The sequence below is a fragment of the Rhinolophus sinicus genome, linkage group LG10, assembly GCF_036562045.2.
Source record: "Rhinolophus sinicus isolate RSC01 linkage group LG10, ASM3656204v1, whole genome shotgun sequence".
NCBI lineage: Eukaryota > Metazoa > Chordata > Mammalia > Chiroptera > Rhinolophidae > Rhinolophus > Rhinolophus sinicus.
The window spans coordinates 103,621,798-103,637,898 of NC_133759.1; the positions used below are offsets into that span (position 1 = coordinate 103,621,798).

At 47.6% G+C, this 16,101-nt stretch overlaps 1 protein-coding gene across 1 annotated transcript in view; it reads right to left on the reverse strand.

The window, feature by feature from the left end:
- The window catches only part of LCP2 (lymphocyte cytosolic protein 2), a 40,395-nt gene extending 26,447 nt beyond the window's left edge, over nucleotides 1-13,948 (reverse strand). The window contains exons 1-3 of the mRNA XM_019741050.2: nucleotides 13,617-13,948; nucleotides 9,580-9,642; nucleotides 4,601-4,647 (exon numbers count right to left, since the gene is read on the reverse strand). Of these exons, the coding sequence (XP_019596609.2) occupies nucleotides 4,601-4,647; nucleotides 9,580-9,642; nucleotides 13,617-13,694 (188 nt within the window). The 5' untranslated portion in view covers nucleotides 13,695-13,948. The remainder of the gene's footprint in view (nucleotides 1-4,600; nucleotides 4,648-9,579; nucleotides 9,643-13,616) is intronic.
- Between the last annotated feature and the right edge of the window lie 2,153 nt (nucleotides 13,949-16,101).

Sequence of the window (16,101 nt, forward strand, 5' to 3'; positions counted from 1 at the left end):
GTAGGGCTGGGTCGCACCTCGACGCCCCCATCCCACAGAGCTTGGCTGGGCAATGACTGGCTCACAAAGACGCTTTGATCCTGAAAGGACCTCCTACTCTCTGCGGTATCTCTCTTACCAGTATCTTTAGCAGCCAGGCTGGAGGCTGCTGGGGCTCTAACTGGCTAAGGAAGGAAATGCCAAACCACAGGCCCTGACAGAGGAGAAGCAAAGAACTGAGAGAGAGCAGAGCAGGGCCTGCCCGCCTGGTTTGTGGCAAAACATGGTCGCTTGGGGTCCTTCTGCTTTGGTCAGCCTCAGAAAACACCTTCCCAGCCACCCGAGACCGCGCTGGGGAGCGAGTGAACAAAGCAGCAGTGCTGGTGGACAGGAAAGGGAGGTGGTTGCTGCCTCTATGTGCAAACCTTCCAAATTGTCCCCCACGCCCAGAGGACCAAGTAATAGTGAGTGGCTTGAGGTGACTCATGCCCCTCCTCTCCTCAAACCTCAGGCCTCACTCAGTACGAGGGAGAGAGGCAGAGAGGGCCGCGCAGCTGCTAAACATAGTTTTCTCTGCTTTGTCTGGTTTTTAGAGATGCACTGGCCCCGGAAGAGGGGCTGGACCTTCCAAGAGGAAGTCACGCCATTGCAACAAGGTGGAATCCTGCCATGACCTGAGTTCCATGCTTGTTGCTTGATGGGAGCCAGTCTTTCACTTCTCAGTCAAAGGCCTCACCTGGTGATGTTAGAAGCACAGGGGCGGGTCCCCACCCAGAGTCTAATGGCAGAGCCCACTCTGTGACCTCAGCAAGGTATTAGCCTTCCCTATGGCTTTAAATACAAAATGTATAATATATATATATATATATTTTGAATAGACTCCCAGTGGGCATCAGCAGACTTTAACACATACTCTACTGATTTAAGCAGCTCCTGCTCAGTTATGCCATGGGTGTTGAGCTAAGTCTTCTAAAAGAAGGCTCCATTTTCCTATTTAAAAACCGTCCCCCATTACATAATTTGGGGTGTCTCTGGAAGAAACTATGTGCTTAGAAACTGACTACATCTGCAGCCAGACAAAGCCTTCCTCACCAGCATCTGCCTTCAGACAAAACGCATTGAATACCAATTTTTTCAATCGTGGAGGAAGGAAATAGAAATATTCAGAGGAGTGTAATCTTGTTTTGGTCTGCTCTACATCAACACAATCTCTTCTTCATGGCCCCTGAGGGTAATGGTCACAGCAAATGAACCCATGTACAAAGGGATTGGAATGCATAAATATTGACTATCGATACCCGTCAAGGGACAGCACCCAGCAACTTATGTGGGCTGCCTCCTTGAAAATCCACCACTCCCCAAGACATAGTGCTTTCCTCTCTATAGATGAAGAAACTGAGGCACGGAGTGTTGAAGTGACTGCCCCCACAGCCCACAGCTGGTAGGAGACTGCTTTCCAACTTGGATCTCCCCGGGGCCCAAAACCCAGGCCTTCCTCTCCTGTAATCCTTCCCCTGTAACAGGATCAAATAATTAGTAAACATTTGAAATTGTGCTCCTTGGGATTTTGCATAAAATAGTAAGAATAGCTAACCTTTCTTCAGTGCATTTTATTATTTCTCCAGTATTCCCTCTAACTTTCTTATTGGCCCTGACGGTAGATTCTCTCCACACTCTTTCCTCTGCTTTAGACTTTAGTGACACATACACTAGGCTGCTTGAAGTTTCTTACAGGTCCCTGATGTTCTTTCATTATTATACTTCATTTCTTTCGTCTCTGCACTTCATTTTGGATCGTTTCTAGTACCGTGTCTTCATGTTTACTAATATTTTATTTTGCAACGTCTAATCTGCTGTTAATTCCAAGCAGTGCATTTCTCATCCCAGACATTATAGCTTTTATCTCTAGAGGTTCGATTCGGGTCCCTTTGTATTGCTCATGCCTCAACTTAACTTTTTGAACATATGGACTACAGTTATATCGTCCTTCTCTGTTACTTCCAATATCTGTGGCATTGATGAGTCAGTTTGTCTCCTCATTGTAAGTCATATTTTCCTGCATATTTGTATACCTATTAATCTGATTAGATGCTTGACTTTGTAAATTTTATTTTGTTGGGTGATGGATATTTTTACATTCCTATAAATGTTTCTGAGCTTTGTTTGGGGATGTAGTTAGGTTACTTGAATTGGTTTGATTTTTTTAATTTTTTCAGTCTTGCTCTTAAGATTCACTAGGGAGGGCCAGACACTTTTTAGATTCAGGCTAATTATTCCCCACTACTAAGGCAAGGTCTTTCTGTGCACTCTACCCAATGACGATGGGTCTGGATGTTGCCAATTTGTCTGGTAGAAACAGGCACGATTGCCAGCCCTCTGCCTGGCTGCTCTTACCTCTAGAGTTGAGTGGTTCTTTTCAGGTAGTCTCCTTACACACATGCACTGATCAGAACTCTACTGAAGGGGGACCCTCTGCAGTTCTCCAGAACTTTTTCTCAGGGCAGTTCTTCCTTCTCTGATGCCCATTCAGTGAACTCTAGACTTCTTGACTCTTCGCCCTGTCTCCTCGACTCAGAGTTCACCAGACTCCACCTGTATTCCCTGCTTTCTGTACCATGGTTTGGAGACTCTCAGAGCAGTAAGCAATCCTAAAGAGCACTGCATTTGTTTGCTATCTCTCATCGTCTGGTGTCCCATGCCTTGAAAACTGCTGTTTCACATATTTTATCTGGTTATTTCAGGTAGCGGGGTGGTCTCACTACTTCTTGTTTGCCAGAAAGCTGAAGTCTCCATTCATATGACAGAAATGATTGAAGCACCTTAGGACAATCCCTTAGGGACTGGTGGAGACCACTGTACACGGGGGGGTGGGGGGGGGCATAAACCCCATCTACACAGAGCCATGGACAGTCATGTAGCTGACTGTTGCCACAATATAATATGAGCCCTGGATTACCAAATATTCCATTTGTCCAGCTCCATAGAGGAGCTGCATTTTCTGGAACATTCCTTGATTTTAAAACACTGTACGGGCCAAACTGAACATGTCTGCAGGCTGATTCTGGCCCACCAGCCACCAATGCTGTACTCTGTGTGTTAAGTTCTCTCCTTTATATAGAATTGTGGTCTTTTTACTAGAGCATAACATTTCTGCAAGCATAGACATGTTCTGTCTACATTCTCCAAGATGGTGGTCACCAGCTTTAGGTGGCTAGCGTCTGAGTAACTGAATTTCTCATTTACTTTACATTTAAATAGCCATAGAGGTTAGAAAAAACCCTTAGGAAGAATAATTGTTCTTCAACAACCCTTGTCCCTGGAGATAGACAGCACCAGAGGCAAATCCTTATTTCCTTCTTTTCCGTCAGTCTTTGAGGCGAGGGAAACCTGAGAGTCATATTTTCCTGAATTGACTTCCTCTGGCAGTCCGACCTACTCATGAGACCTCCCACCTCTTCTTCCATTGGCCTACTTCCCTTTCATTACTATGAGCTCTGAGACAAGAGAAAGGACCTCGGAGAAGTTCCAGAGTACAGGTTGCAAACTGGTGGCCCCCAGACTAAATCTAGTCCATAGATAGGTTTACTTCGGCTTCCACAATATTTAAAAACATCTGAGCCAACATTTAAAAATTGAGATATATCACCTAAAACCAATATTTCTAGCTACTTTTGGTAAATTCAAATATTGGGCATCATTGGGTCCACACTGACAGGAGCTGAGTAGCTGCTGTTTTCTGGGGTTGGAAAATATGATTCTGATTTGTCAGTCTCCACCACTCCCTATGGTTTCTCCAACAATGAGGCTTTGTGTTGATTACCTTTTTTTATCATCATAATTGTGTTATTATTTTTCTTACTGTGGGGTAACATTTCTCCAAACCCATATTTCATTCAAAGGTGGTAAAATGAAAGAGGAATCGAAAGGGCTTTTTTTTTTTTTTTTTTAACACATTTTACACATTTGTATCACCTGTCTGTCTCCTGTAAGCATTTGAGTATATAAGCTTTACTAGAGGATTGGAAAACACATGAGATGATATGCATACTGCAACTTCCCATTTTAGCACCCATGTCAGATGTCAGTAATGGGCCAGGCCCTTACCCCCCCACACCCCCGCTTTCCTTAGGATACTTCTCAACACAATGCCCCTGACAGCCGTTCCCAAGCAGTCAGTACTGGCAGACAAAATGGTGTTACTCACCGTTCTTCATATGGTCCAACCCTCTCATTTTACTGAGCTCGAAACTGAGGTCCAGAAAACTTAAGCAATCACTGAGTCTGTGATGACGCCACGAAACCTCAGGCCTCTTGACTCTGGTGCTATTTTCACAGGCCTAAGCCACCCCTCGCGGGAGAGAGGAAATGAAAACGTGGTCCAGAGTGGGACTTCTCTTTGGTAAGAGCAGCCAACATGCCAGCTGGGCTGCATCTGTTACTTCCTTTCACCGACTCATGTAAATTCTCTTCCCCATACACTGCTCTTGTCTTTGTTTGCCCTTCCTGCTCGCTTTCCTATTTCAAACCAACAGTGATACATAACTGACTCAGCTCCCCTGACCCGCTCCCCATTCCAATCTCTGTTCCCCAAACCACCCAAGGAAGCAGGGGGCGTACTTACGGTACCCGGAGCTTAGGGAACTTCTGGATGTCGTTTTCTGTCAGGTTCTGAAATGAAGACACCAACAGGTTACAATCCACAGGAAAGGCTCTGGGCCAGGTGGGGAGAGTGAGGTATGGAACAATAGGGAGCCGTGGGAACTGCGGCCCCCTGGAGGGTACACCCCACCCACCCACTCAAAGTGCGCAGTTTTCAGATGGCGCATAAAAGCCTGCAGGCCTGGTGTTGGCAGATCTACTTGTTCAAAAGGAATTCCAAAATATGGATTTTATGTGGAATTTGTTGATTTCCATATATGGACCAATAATTTTCACTTAAACACTAGAAGAGCAAAATTGTGAGGCCAAACGGAATTTGTTTTGTGGGCTGAAGCTGGCACGTTGTGACCTCCGCCCTAGGCTCCTACCCACACATCAGGGCCTTCTCGTCTCTGTATGCGCGCAGCAGCTGTGAGAAGCCAGCCTGACAAAGGAACCTGTGCCCTTGTATTATCATCACACCCTAATCACTTCTTTCACCAAGCTTCTTGGTAGAATTCTCTAGATTTGAGGATGTAATAAACAGGCTTTCCTGAGGGAACTGAAGAAGGAGAGAAGAAAAATTGTATTTGTGACAAACTGACTCGGGTCTTTGCCTTATAGCACTTCGGTTAATCTTCACATCAATTCGGTGATGTAGGAACCACCAGCATTCCCATTTGATGGATGAGAAAGCTGAGGCTTGGGGTGTTGAGGGAATTTTAGCTTGTAGGGGACAGAGCTGGGGCTGGAACCCTGCTCTGTGGCAGCTGCAGTCAATTTTCTTTCTGCAAACTTCCCTCCTCCCATGTCTGAGCCCTTTGAGGGTCCTGGTGACCTATGTTGGAGGGGACGAGGGTGGGAAGGATGAGAGAAGACAGCCTGAAGGGAAGTAGAAAGGCAGGGCTACCAATATTGGGAACAAAAAAGAGGGTGGGCACACTCTCTATAGAATCGATGCTGAGAAAAAGAAGGGGCTCCATTGACATTCTAACTGAGGCCGGAGGCTGGGTGTTTCCAATGGGAGCTCTGGAGTCAGAAAGCCTGGGTTTGAATCTTGGTTCCTCTACTTAGCAGGTGTCAGATTTGGGGCACATACATAACCTCTCTGAGCCTCAGTTTCCCTCTCTGTAAAAATGGGAATTATTTCCATAATAATGGCCACCTTTCAGGAGGGGGTCTAGAGGATCCAATGAGATGATGTATAGCATGTGCTTGACAGCATGTTGGACACACTGTAATATGAGTAAGAAATGGAGTTAGATGAGTAATTCTCCCTCCGGGGAGGAGCAGCTGGGGTCTGGCTGGCTCTCAGAGCTTAGTGTCTTTGCCTCCTCTCCCCTCTGGACTGGGAGCTGCCTAGAGGGTCGTTTGCTGCCCATTGGGAGGAGCTGGACACACTTCCCTTTGAGTCCAGCTGGCACAGGCCTGGGGCATCTTAGAAATGTGCTTACTGGACTCATCTGCTCCAGCTCTTAGGAGCAGTGGCTGACCCAGGCCCCTCATCAGACCCTGTGGCAGGATTGAGGCAGGAGTCTTCCAAGAGTCCTGAGAAAATCAGGCTTTCGGTCAAGTTTCTTCACTTTTCCTTTTTTTTTAAATATTACTGAGCCCCCAAAACCACCCCCTCTCAGGGGTGCACTAAGATTTGTGTTCAGAGTGTGACGTTCTGAACGGATGGCTTCCTGGGGGCTGCCAGGGGGATGATAGTTGAGTACGGGGTAGCTAGCTACCACCTTCTGTTTTGCTGAGTCGGGTACATAAGCTGAGGGAATTTCGGAAACAGAGTAGAGAAGGTGGACGTGAACATGGCTGGCGACACAGAGCAACAGGATGTTAGGAAAGAGCAAGCCCTTTAGAACAGGGACGGGAACTGGGAGAAAAGATGAGAGATGTGTAAACAGGACTTTGGGAGCTTTTGCTATGTGATATAATCCTCTCCTCCACCACTTTCAAGCACCTTCAGCAAACTCTGGGCTACTTGTACGATGACTTGGAGTTAGATTTGGGGCTTTGCAGGAATATGATTATATGCTGAGTGTTCTCAAGAGGGGCATGAGAGAGAGAGGGGAAAGCTGCAATTCGGCCCTGCCTGGAGAGGTGATGTGGCAGATGCTGCTGCCTGTCTACCCAATATCCACTCTCTCTTTCTCGGTTATGACAAGATCTGGATTTTGTTCAGGGCAGCAAATGTGCCCTGTTCAAAATATATAACACTCTGGACTCTCTTGTAAATGGCTGAAGTCATAGGACTCAGTATGTTTAGTGAGATATAACCTGAGGTCTACTGGATAGAGCCTCTAGAAGTTGTTGCTTTCCTGATGACCAGGTGGGGGGGAGCTGCATTCCCCATGCACTTGTGCACCTTTTACTCTTTGCCCATCTCCCCTTCCTCCTGCCTGGAATGCAGATGTGATGCCTGGAGATGGAGTAGCCATCTTGCCACCATTAGGACAGAAGCCGCAGATTTTCCCATAGGCTAGATGGGGCCTGGGTTCTCAGTGACTTCTCACCAGCCCTGAGTTCCCACCTCTAGATTTCTTATCACTTGAGGAAGATAAACTTCAATTTGGCGAAGCCACTGGGGTTAGGTTTCTGTGACATGTAGCCACATGCCTTCCTAACTGATACAGTTTCCAAGCACATTTTCTTCAACGGTCTGGAAACATAGCACCCCCATTCCCCATAAGACAAGGTTCCACCCTTCTCACTGGAAAACAGAATGGCAGCAAAACAGATTCAAGGGAACTGCTAGCTCCTATGCTGGAGGAAAAGGAAGGGAGGCAGGGAGGGAAAAGGAGGGAGAGCGGAAGGGAGGGGAAGGAAGGAAAGAGGAAGAAAGGGGGAGAGGGAGGGGGAAAGACAAGGGCCTTTCACTTTCACCTTCAATAGCAGAATGGTCCTGGATATTATAAAGTAGAAGTGATAGATGAGAAATTAGAACTCAAATCAGAGCTCAAATTGTACCCAGAGTAGCTGGGATAGAGGGTGGGTTTCAACAGAAGCTGTTTTTAAATACCCCAGTTGCTGAAGCAGGCCCCATGTTCTACTCCCTGCTCTCCCATCCGTCCTCGTGCCCCTCTTTCCACTTCCCTGTTCATACAATGAGCAGAATATGCAGCATTTTCTGAGGACCTGTCAGGTTCCAGAAGGGGAGCAGAGGAGACAAAGCTGCTCAGATGTCATCTCTCAACCAAGGAAACAACCCTGTCCTCACAGGCCTGAGGCTCACAAGGAAAGTATGGGGAGACTCTCAGGGCTGGAAAGGACTGTCACCCGCTGCCACCCAGTGCAATGTGCTCAGTGAATGGAGGAGGGTGCAAGGGGAGGCTCAGAAAGGACAAGTGCTTATTCGAGGCGACTCAGGGCATCAGGACCGCAACCAGGACCATCCTCAAAGATGCCCTTCCTCCTTCCCACTTGGCCCTGATAAGTCTCTGTTCTCAATGCTAAAGGCACCAGAAGGAAACAGTTCAATTTAGCAGTAATTTGCAAGAACGATGAAACTCCAGGAATTCTATTAGCTCAAAGCTCAATATGAAGAAATAACATTGTTAAAAACTCATGCGGTGTTAGATTAAATTAAATGTGTGCTTTAGTCCAATTATTGGGTGTGTGACTTAGAACATCACGCCACACTTCTGTATATTGTTCCTCAATTCCCTCCCCCAATATACCTTTCTGCTCTAAAACAAGCTTTGGGGAGGTAAAAATCCCATCTTCATCATCTCTGTATTCCCAGCACGTGGCAGGCTCTGGTGTGTAAAAGGAGCTCAGCTTGTCAAGTGAATGGATGGGTGAATGCATTATTGATTGAGGTGGAACAGTGAATAAACATGTCTTACACGGTATATGAAAGCGAAACTCAGACCTTAAAGGACACAGGTTTGGTCTCAGTGTCACACTTGAGAGCTTCCCAGAAAGGGATGGATGACTATGGGTGGTAGTGAGATCATCATCACTGGAGGAAATCAAGCTGATGTTGGTGGCAGGGATGCAACACAGGAAATGGATTGGCGCTGGGTGGAGAGCCAGAGCGTACCACCTCTCTGGCCCCTTCCAGCCCTGAAGTCTCATGGCCCAGTTCCCGCACTGCTGCTGACTGGGCCTTGCAGGAAAGTGTAGCTCAACTTACCCTCCTCCTTCCAAATCCAAATCAGAAACATCCACCCCATGAGACCTTTGAAGTCTCGTTCCCCTTCTTTTTTAAAAGGTGAAGAAATGTGTCCGGAAGGGATGTATTTGTGCAGTCAGGGTCTCTCTTACACACTCGCAAAGGTGTCATTTCACAGGAACTGCTCAGACCACATCCCCAACCAGCGCCCAAAGCCTCTCTCCCCACCATTAGAGCTGCATCTCTTTCACTCAATGGCGTCGTCCTTAACGCACAGCTACATCTGAGTCTACACTTAAAGCTTTCTGCACTAGGTGAAGGGGAGAGAGCCCTATCACGGGTGTTTAATCGGCCCCAAACCAATTATGTGAATTGCATAGTAAGAAAGGGACATGACTGAAATAATAAGGGTGATTCCACTCTTTATTCCACTCCGCGAGTATATACCCCAGAATTCGAGCTGGGAAAAGAGAATCTTCTGTTCTCCCTGGTGGTCTTTTTGTCCCCTGGGACTTCTCAAAGTATGGGTGGTATTTAAATAGATTTTCAAGGCGTGTGATGGGGGCGTTTAGTTATACTTGAATTTCTTCTTTATGCTCTGACTTTAGAATGTACCTTGGTATCAGTGGAAGACCTGGGAGGTATCCCAAATGGAAGGATACTGAGGGGTGGCCAGAGAGGGGTTCATGCAAAACCTCTGCAGAAGGCAAAGTGGGGGTGTGGGGATCCTGCAGACAGGCACTGACCCTGGGCATTCTCAGGGACAAGGTAGATCAGGGGACCCTGCAGCCACTGATTAAAGTTCAGAACAGCTTTGGTCTCAAGGTATCGGACTGGCCAACACTCACCAAAAACCGGGGCCCGTCAATGTGATGCTTCTTCACGGCCCTTTCACAGTCCTTGTAGTTCAGCTGCGAAGAGGAGGGGACGGTGCTGTCAGTGCGGGCAGGCTCACGCCATTGGTTCCCCTCCCTTGCCAGCCCCAGAAGCTTAGCAATTTGTGGTACTTGTGGCTAGCCAGCCTCCCCCCTCCTTCCCCTGTCTCACAGAGGGGCCTGTCCCCACCTCAGCCCTGCTTTCACTAACCCCTCGGGACTCTCTGAAATAGAGAAATTGCCTTGGTCCCAGGCTTCGGGGCCAACCCCTGCAGAAAGAGGGTGCCTTCCAGGCGGCAGAGGGCTGATATGCTCCTCAGGAAGCTAGAGAGGAGCTGAAAGAAGAAAATAAGTAGCACCCATTGTGACCACCCAAAGACAACCCCAGTGAACTTGGTGGTGTTTCCTTCGATGCTTTTTTCTAAGCATACTTCTAAACAGAGTTGAGACCATGTTTTTATGTATGCAATCTTGTTATTCTGACTTTTTATCTTACAATGAGGTTAAAATGACAATGCAAGCAGCTGCCTCGTGTTACCGCAAACTTATTTCAAACACTAGTTTAATTACTCCCTCATTACTGAATATTTAGGTTGTTTACCAGACTGCTGCTCCAATAACGATGATATCAGCCGCGAATAATTACCAAATGCTTGCTCTATGGCAGGCACTGTTCTAAGTATTTAAACCAATCTTAAGTCATTGATCCTGACAATTTTCAGATGTACGGTTGAAGGTGCAGAGAGTCAAGTAACGTATAGGAGGTTCCATGATAGCAGGTGACAGAGGTGACAGCCGGGCTGCAGAACAAAGCTTTAATGCCTCTGTCTAGAAATGCTCCCTTAGGTTAATCACATTATGACTGACACACAATAAAGTAAACAAGTCTAAGTGCAGCTTATACCCCATCCAGGTCAAAATATAGGGCATCGTGGACATTCCTTTGCATCCGGTTTTGTGTCCTTCTGTTTAAGATAAATTGGTCTCAGACTAGAATTATAGGATTAACAGGAATGATAACTTTTAGGCTTTGGTTTGCTTTCCTAAGGATTCGCATTAATCAGCAACCCTATCAGGTACCTGTTTCACCTCGTCCTCAATAGCACAAGCATTTGCATTGGACACATCTCTAAATGTGATGTTTTGGGCTGGAGTATTTAAGGTTAAATGTTTGTCCTTCAGAATCCTGTGTTCTTCTCACAAGTGTGAGTCTCACAGTTTGTGGAGGATTTCGGGGGGGGGTACAAATTTTAAATCATGGTATTTTCTCATGGCCAAGGAGACTAGAAAGTAAACTCAATTGTTGTGACCCTTGGCTTGAAAGGGTAGGATGACTATTAGAAAGCTCCCAGAAAGCTGATTCAGAGGCCTGTGTGCAACACAAGCAACGTCTGAGGAGCCCTGAGCCTCCATCTTATCTGCGTGCCGTGGGCTGTCAGTCATTCTTGGAATAATTAACCGCCTTTATTCATCAAGTTCACTGTCATCTTTATCAGATGTAGCTCTGATTTTGCAGCGTGCTGACTTCCACTCTAGAAAGACAGATCACCTGGCAGACCGGAACTTCCCTGGAAGTTTCGTTGTGATCCAGTAACATCTGGGCCTGGGGGCTAGAGTCTATATTTTTAGCAAAGACTTCGATGATTCTCATGAGCACCCAGCTTTGCTTGGCACTGGTCTAGAGCCGTACCTCGGGTTGTAGATCAGACAATTGGGGCCCAGAGAGGGGAAGGGACTGGCCCCAAGTCACACAGTAAGTTGTGGACACAGCTAGGAGTAGAAGCCAGGGCTCTGAGCCAGTGCCTTCTCTACTGCATAGCCCAGGAAAGCTGTCCTGCTAAGTCGAAGGGGATTGGAGGGCTTAAAGGAATATAAAACATGACTTCAGTCCTCAGGGGCTCACATTCCAGACGCAAGATGAGCTAACGTATCTGAGATAGTAAGACACGAAGACCTGCCAGTCTGCCTGGGCACCCCAGCGAGGGTCCAGTGAACAGAGCAGGAAAAAGGGAAGCTTGAACATGAATTGTCCCTCTCTCTGCTGAATGCCTTACACCCATTATTTCCTTTAATTCTCCCAACAATCCCACAAGGTTAGTTACTATCGCTATTTAACCGGTGAGGAAGCTGAGGCACAGAGATGTCGAGTAACTAAAGGAAGGTCACCACGCTAGCAGGTGGCAGAGCCAGGAGTGAAACTAAGATGTGTCTGACTCCAGAGCTGGCTGGGGAGGTGTCTCCAAGGAAAGCCTGACCCCACTGCTTCCTTAGAAACTGCACCTGACAATCAATCCTGTAACTAGGGCATCGGGTGGCTAGGGTCCATCCCCAAGAGATCTGTTCATGCTGGTTCAATTGTTACGTTCTCTCTGAGGACTCAGGTGCTCAGGATTTGGAGGGTGCCTCTCTGAGTCCAGGAGGCTGGGACTTCCCAGATCACAGATGCCCCTCCGTCTTCTTCTTCCTCTCCTCTGCCCTTTTATGCTGAGAGCAGTAACCTGTCCTGGTGCTGCGAATTTGTCCCAGAGTCTGGGATTTCCAAGAAGAAAGCTCTCTCTACCCCAACTCAGGCCGAGGCCATGCTCCCTGAATCATCCCTAACCCATGGTTTATCTCCCTGTGCCAAGGGGGACATTACCCAGGGATCCTCTTGTTGGACTGGGTGGTGCGATTCTCCTTCTCACATTGGAGATGGGGCCTGTCTGTGCCTCTCAGTCTGTCCCCGGGTTTCCCTCCCTAATTCGTCTCTCCTTTCTTTATGGAGTTAACATGCCCCTTTGTAGCATCTTGGCAAATTTCACCTTGTGCCTTAGTTTATTTGATCTACATTTAAGATAAGTATGTAGAGACTTCCTTCAAAAGTCAGTTGTTCAATCTTAACACCCATAGTAAATTCCTTGGTACCCTGTAGGCCCCAGGTTTGGCTCGGTGTCCTAAGGAGAGTATTCCAACCCCAGAAAAAAACAGAAACTTGACTTAGATCTCTAAGCCTTGACTTTAACGTCTCCTCTTTATAACAGTCTTGAGCATCAACTGAATTTACTGCCAGCCTTCAGGGATGGGGGTGTGGGAGAATCAAGTGTCCCTCACAAGACTCTGTATCCCTTGGACAGGGACACAGGGTCCCTTACTGAGTCATGTGGCTTGGGATCTGCCCAAATAGATATATAAACTGTGGTCCCAGCAGCAGATGACCGAGCACAGGGATCCTTGAGCATCTCCACGTCCGGAAGGCAGGACGGCAACATTCAGGCCTCAGCTCTGCCACAGCTTAGCCTCTGACCCTGCCTGGCTAGGCCTCTTCCTCTGTAAGGAGCTCAGTTCCCCTGGCTATAACCTGGGCTCCTATCAGTTTTCTGACCTGCTTCACAAGACTCTCAAAGCTTCAACGAGCCTCTGTCCCATATAAGGGCTTGCGACCCCTCTTTCAGGGTCATGAGCACCGACTGCCCCGCTGCCACCTCCTGCATTGCTCATCACAGCCTTCATCCCTCCTACCCTGCCTTTTCTTTCTCCTGCCTCCCGACTCCATTTCTCCCTTTCTAGTAAGTAGCCTTGATCTCACGAGTGGTTATAGCAATTCTGCATCTCAGAGCATAGACTTTGAAACCAAACAAGCGTGACTGAAACCCTGCCTCAGTCACATGCAGTCCCTGGGGCTTTGGGCCATTGAACCTCGCTGAACTTATTTTGCAGCTGAGTCAAAGGAACAACAATACTGGAGAGTATTAAATGGGACAGAGCCTCGAGAGCACAAACTCAAACCCTGGCACATACGAGCTGCATATTAATTTGAGGGCCTCCCTTCTCCCCAGCTCTCACTACCAGGAACGCTCAGGGGTGTAGGTATAGCTACATGCCACTCGCACAACTGGTGAGGTTGCTGCGAGGTTGGAAGTGCCATTGCTATCTTTTTGCCTCTCGTGTGCTGCCTGGACTCCATCTTCAAGCCTCTGTCCAGCCCACCGAGGACATTGCCAGTCCCGCCACCGACAAAAAGCAAGGCTCACCTTCCTGAAATAGTCTGCAAGGCTCTCTGCGTCCCAGGCCAGGACCTCTGAGCGGAAGGGCACATTCCTCAATGCCATGGCTGCTCTCCCAGAGGAAGCTCAAAAGCTGAGAGTGGGCGCTGCACCCATGGACAGAGAACTCCAAATCGAGGGTGTGGAGGCGTCCTTGGCTCTTCCAACTTCCAGTTACCCTTTGGAACAGCCTTGTTGGAGCAAACGTCTTTTCTGCTGTTACCAGATCCCAGAAAGCAACGTCTTCCTCTGCGAACAAATATGGTCTCTTCTCAGAAAACGACTCAGCAAGTTTCCTTTACCACTTCCTCTGCTGGGCTCTAAATAAGTAAACAAGGAAGCTCAGCTCTGAGGACTGGAGAGACAGAGAGAGCGACAGGGTTGGTGATACCCTGCTGGTCCCAGCCACCCCAGCCCGGTGGGAGGGGTAACGAAGGGGTCATAGACTCTACCGTGAGTCCAAGTAGGCTTCCATTAGAACTCCTGGCACCCACGTGTCTACACCACATTCCTGCTTGGCTGAGCCTTTGCTGATGAAAATCTATTTTGACAGTTGACCTAAAATATAGACAATTTCCCACATCAGTGCATTGCTGGGGGGAGGAACCTGACCTTTTCACGCTCGCCAACCACCCCTCAGTCTGTCTCAAAGGGATAAAGCTGAGGTTTAACTCCTTAGAGGTGCTAGGAGAGGATTGTTCATGAGTGAGCTGGGTGGGCACCCAGGGCTGAGAGAGGGGCTGTGCTGGGCAGACCTGGGTTTAATTTCTGATATAATGTCTCTGCCATGTGCCAGCTTAGGCAAGGACGTATGATCTAGGACTCTCACTGAGTCAAGGGGACTTTCCATATCTGTTAAAGAGGAAAACAGAAGGATTACTTCAAACGTACATAAAACGTAGATGCATTTAACTAGACAAACTTAAAGAAAAAGAATTAAAAGAAAAAAACAATAATTGCTATTGATGCTGCCATGTATTCTGTTCACTACTGTTTCCACCATCCATTCTATCCAGAGCACATTTCCTGGCGTGGCCCTGAGACAGGAGATGGGCACCTGCTGTTGCCTCAGTCGGTTTCAGACTCCGTGTACTCCGCATAGTCTAAATGCCTTGTTAGCAGAGGTTGACTACAGTGGCTAAAAGCAGATGTATTTGTGAGGTCTGACAATTACGTTTGCGAACTCATCCTAGTAAAAGTGCTTCATACCTCATTGCTGAGTATCACTACCGTCACCTTCGAAGTACTCCCCTTGGGAAGCTATGCACTGATGCCAGTGCCTAGTCCACCCTTCATAGCAATTTTGGAACTCTTTTTCTGGACTGGCCATCAGAGCTGTCGTTGTATTATCCTTGATGTCCTGAATGCCATCAAAATGTCTTCCTTTCAATATTTCCTTTGTCTTTGGGTAGAGAAAGAAGTCATCGGGGGCCAGATCAGGTGAGTAGGGAGGGTGTTCCAACACAGTTATTTGTTTACTGGCTAAAAACTCCCTCACAGACAGTGCTGTGTGAGCTGATGCATTGTCGTGATGCAAGAGCCATGAATTGTTGGCAAAAAGTTCAGCTCATTTTCATCTAACTTTTTCATGCAGCATTTTCAGCTCTTCCAAATAGTAAACTTGGTTAGCTATTTGTCCAGTTGGTACAAATTCATAATGAATAATCCCTCTGATATCAAAAAAGTGAGCAACAAGTTCGCGAACTTAATTGTCAGACCTCGTAGGCACCATTGCCGCCTCTGAAGACAAGTTCACTGCTCCGTCTCGTGCTCCAGGCACGCACACATGGGCGGCCACGGCTCTGATGCTTGAGGAAAGAACCCAGCTCAGTTGCATTTACTGAGTGATGCTGCATTGGTCCTGAGGTGGTGCCTTCCCGAGCTTTTTCAAGGGTAGCTCTGGCCATGTACCATGTCCGCCATTGTACGCACCAGCCTCACCAGGTCGTTGCAAGTGTCAGTGAGGTTGGCATTTCATCCCAGGCCGGGCACCTTTACGGAGGTGGTCCATAAACTTAGCTGGTGTCATCCTCCCTCCCAGGGTACTGGGGGGGGGGGGCGGTCAGTGGAGGCAGCCCAGGCTGAGAACTCCTCACAGGGCCTGGACCTAAGCATGCTCTCTCATAACTCGCCCTGCTCCACATGGCATGGCCCTACTATTCAAAAGCCCACCACTGCTGGGAGAGATCACTTCACTTTCCAGTCACCAGAAGAGTGGCGAACAATAAAACACCATTTGAAAAAAAGGGAGAGAGGTAAATCACTTCCAAGTAGAATGATCAAAGAAGATGTCATGGAATTAGCTGTAATTTAAGCAAGGGGAAGATGGAGGGCATTCTGGACACACGCATGCGTGTGTGTATGTGTGTGTGTGTGTGTGTGTGTGTTGGAGTGTACTTCATGGGCAAACAGAACACACCACACCTGTGGAAAGGAACATTCAAGATCATCCTGAAAAGTAGAAACAAAATTT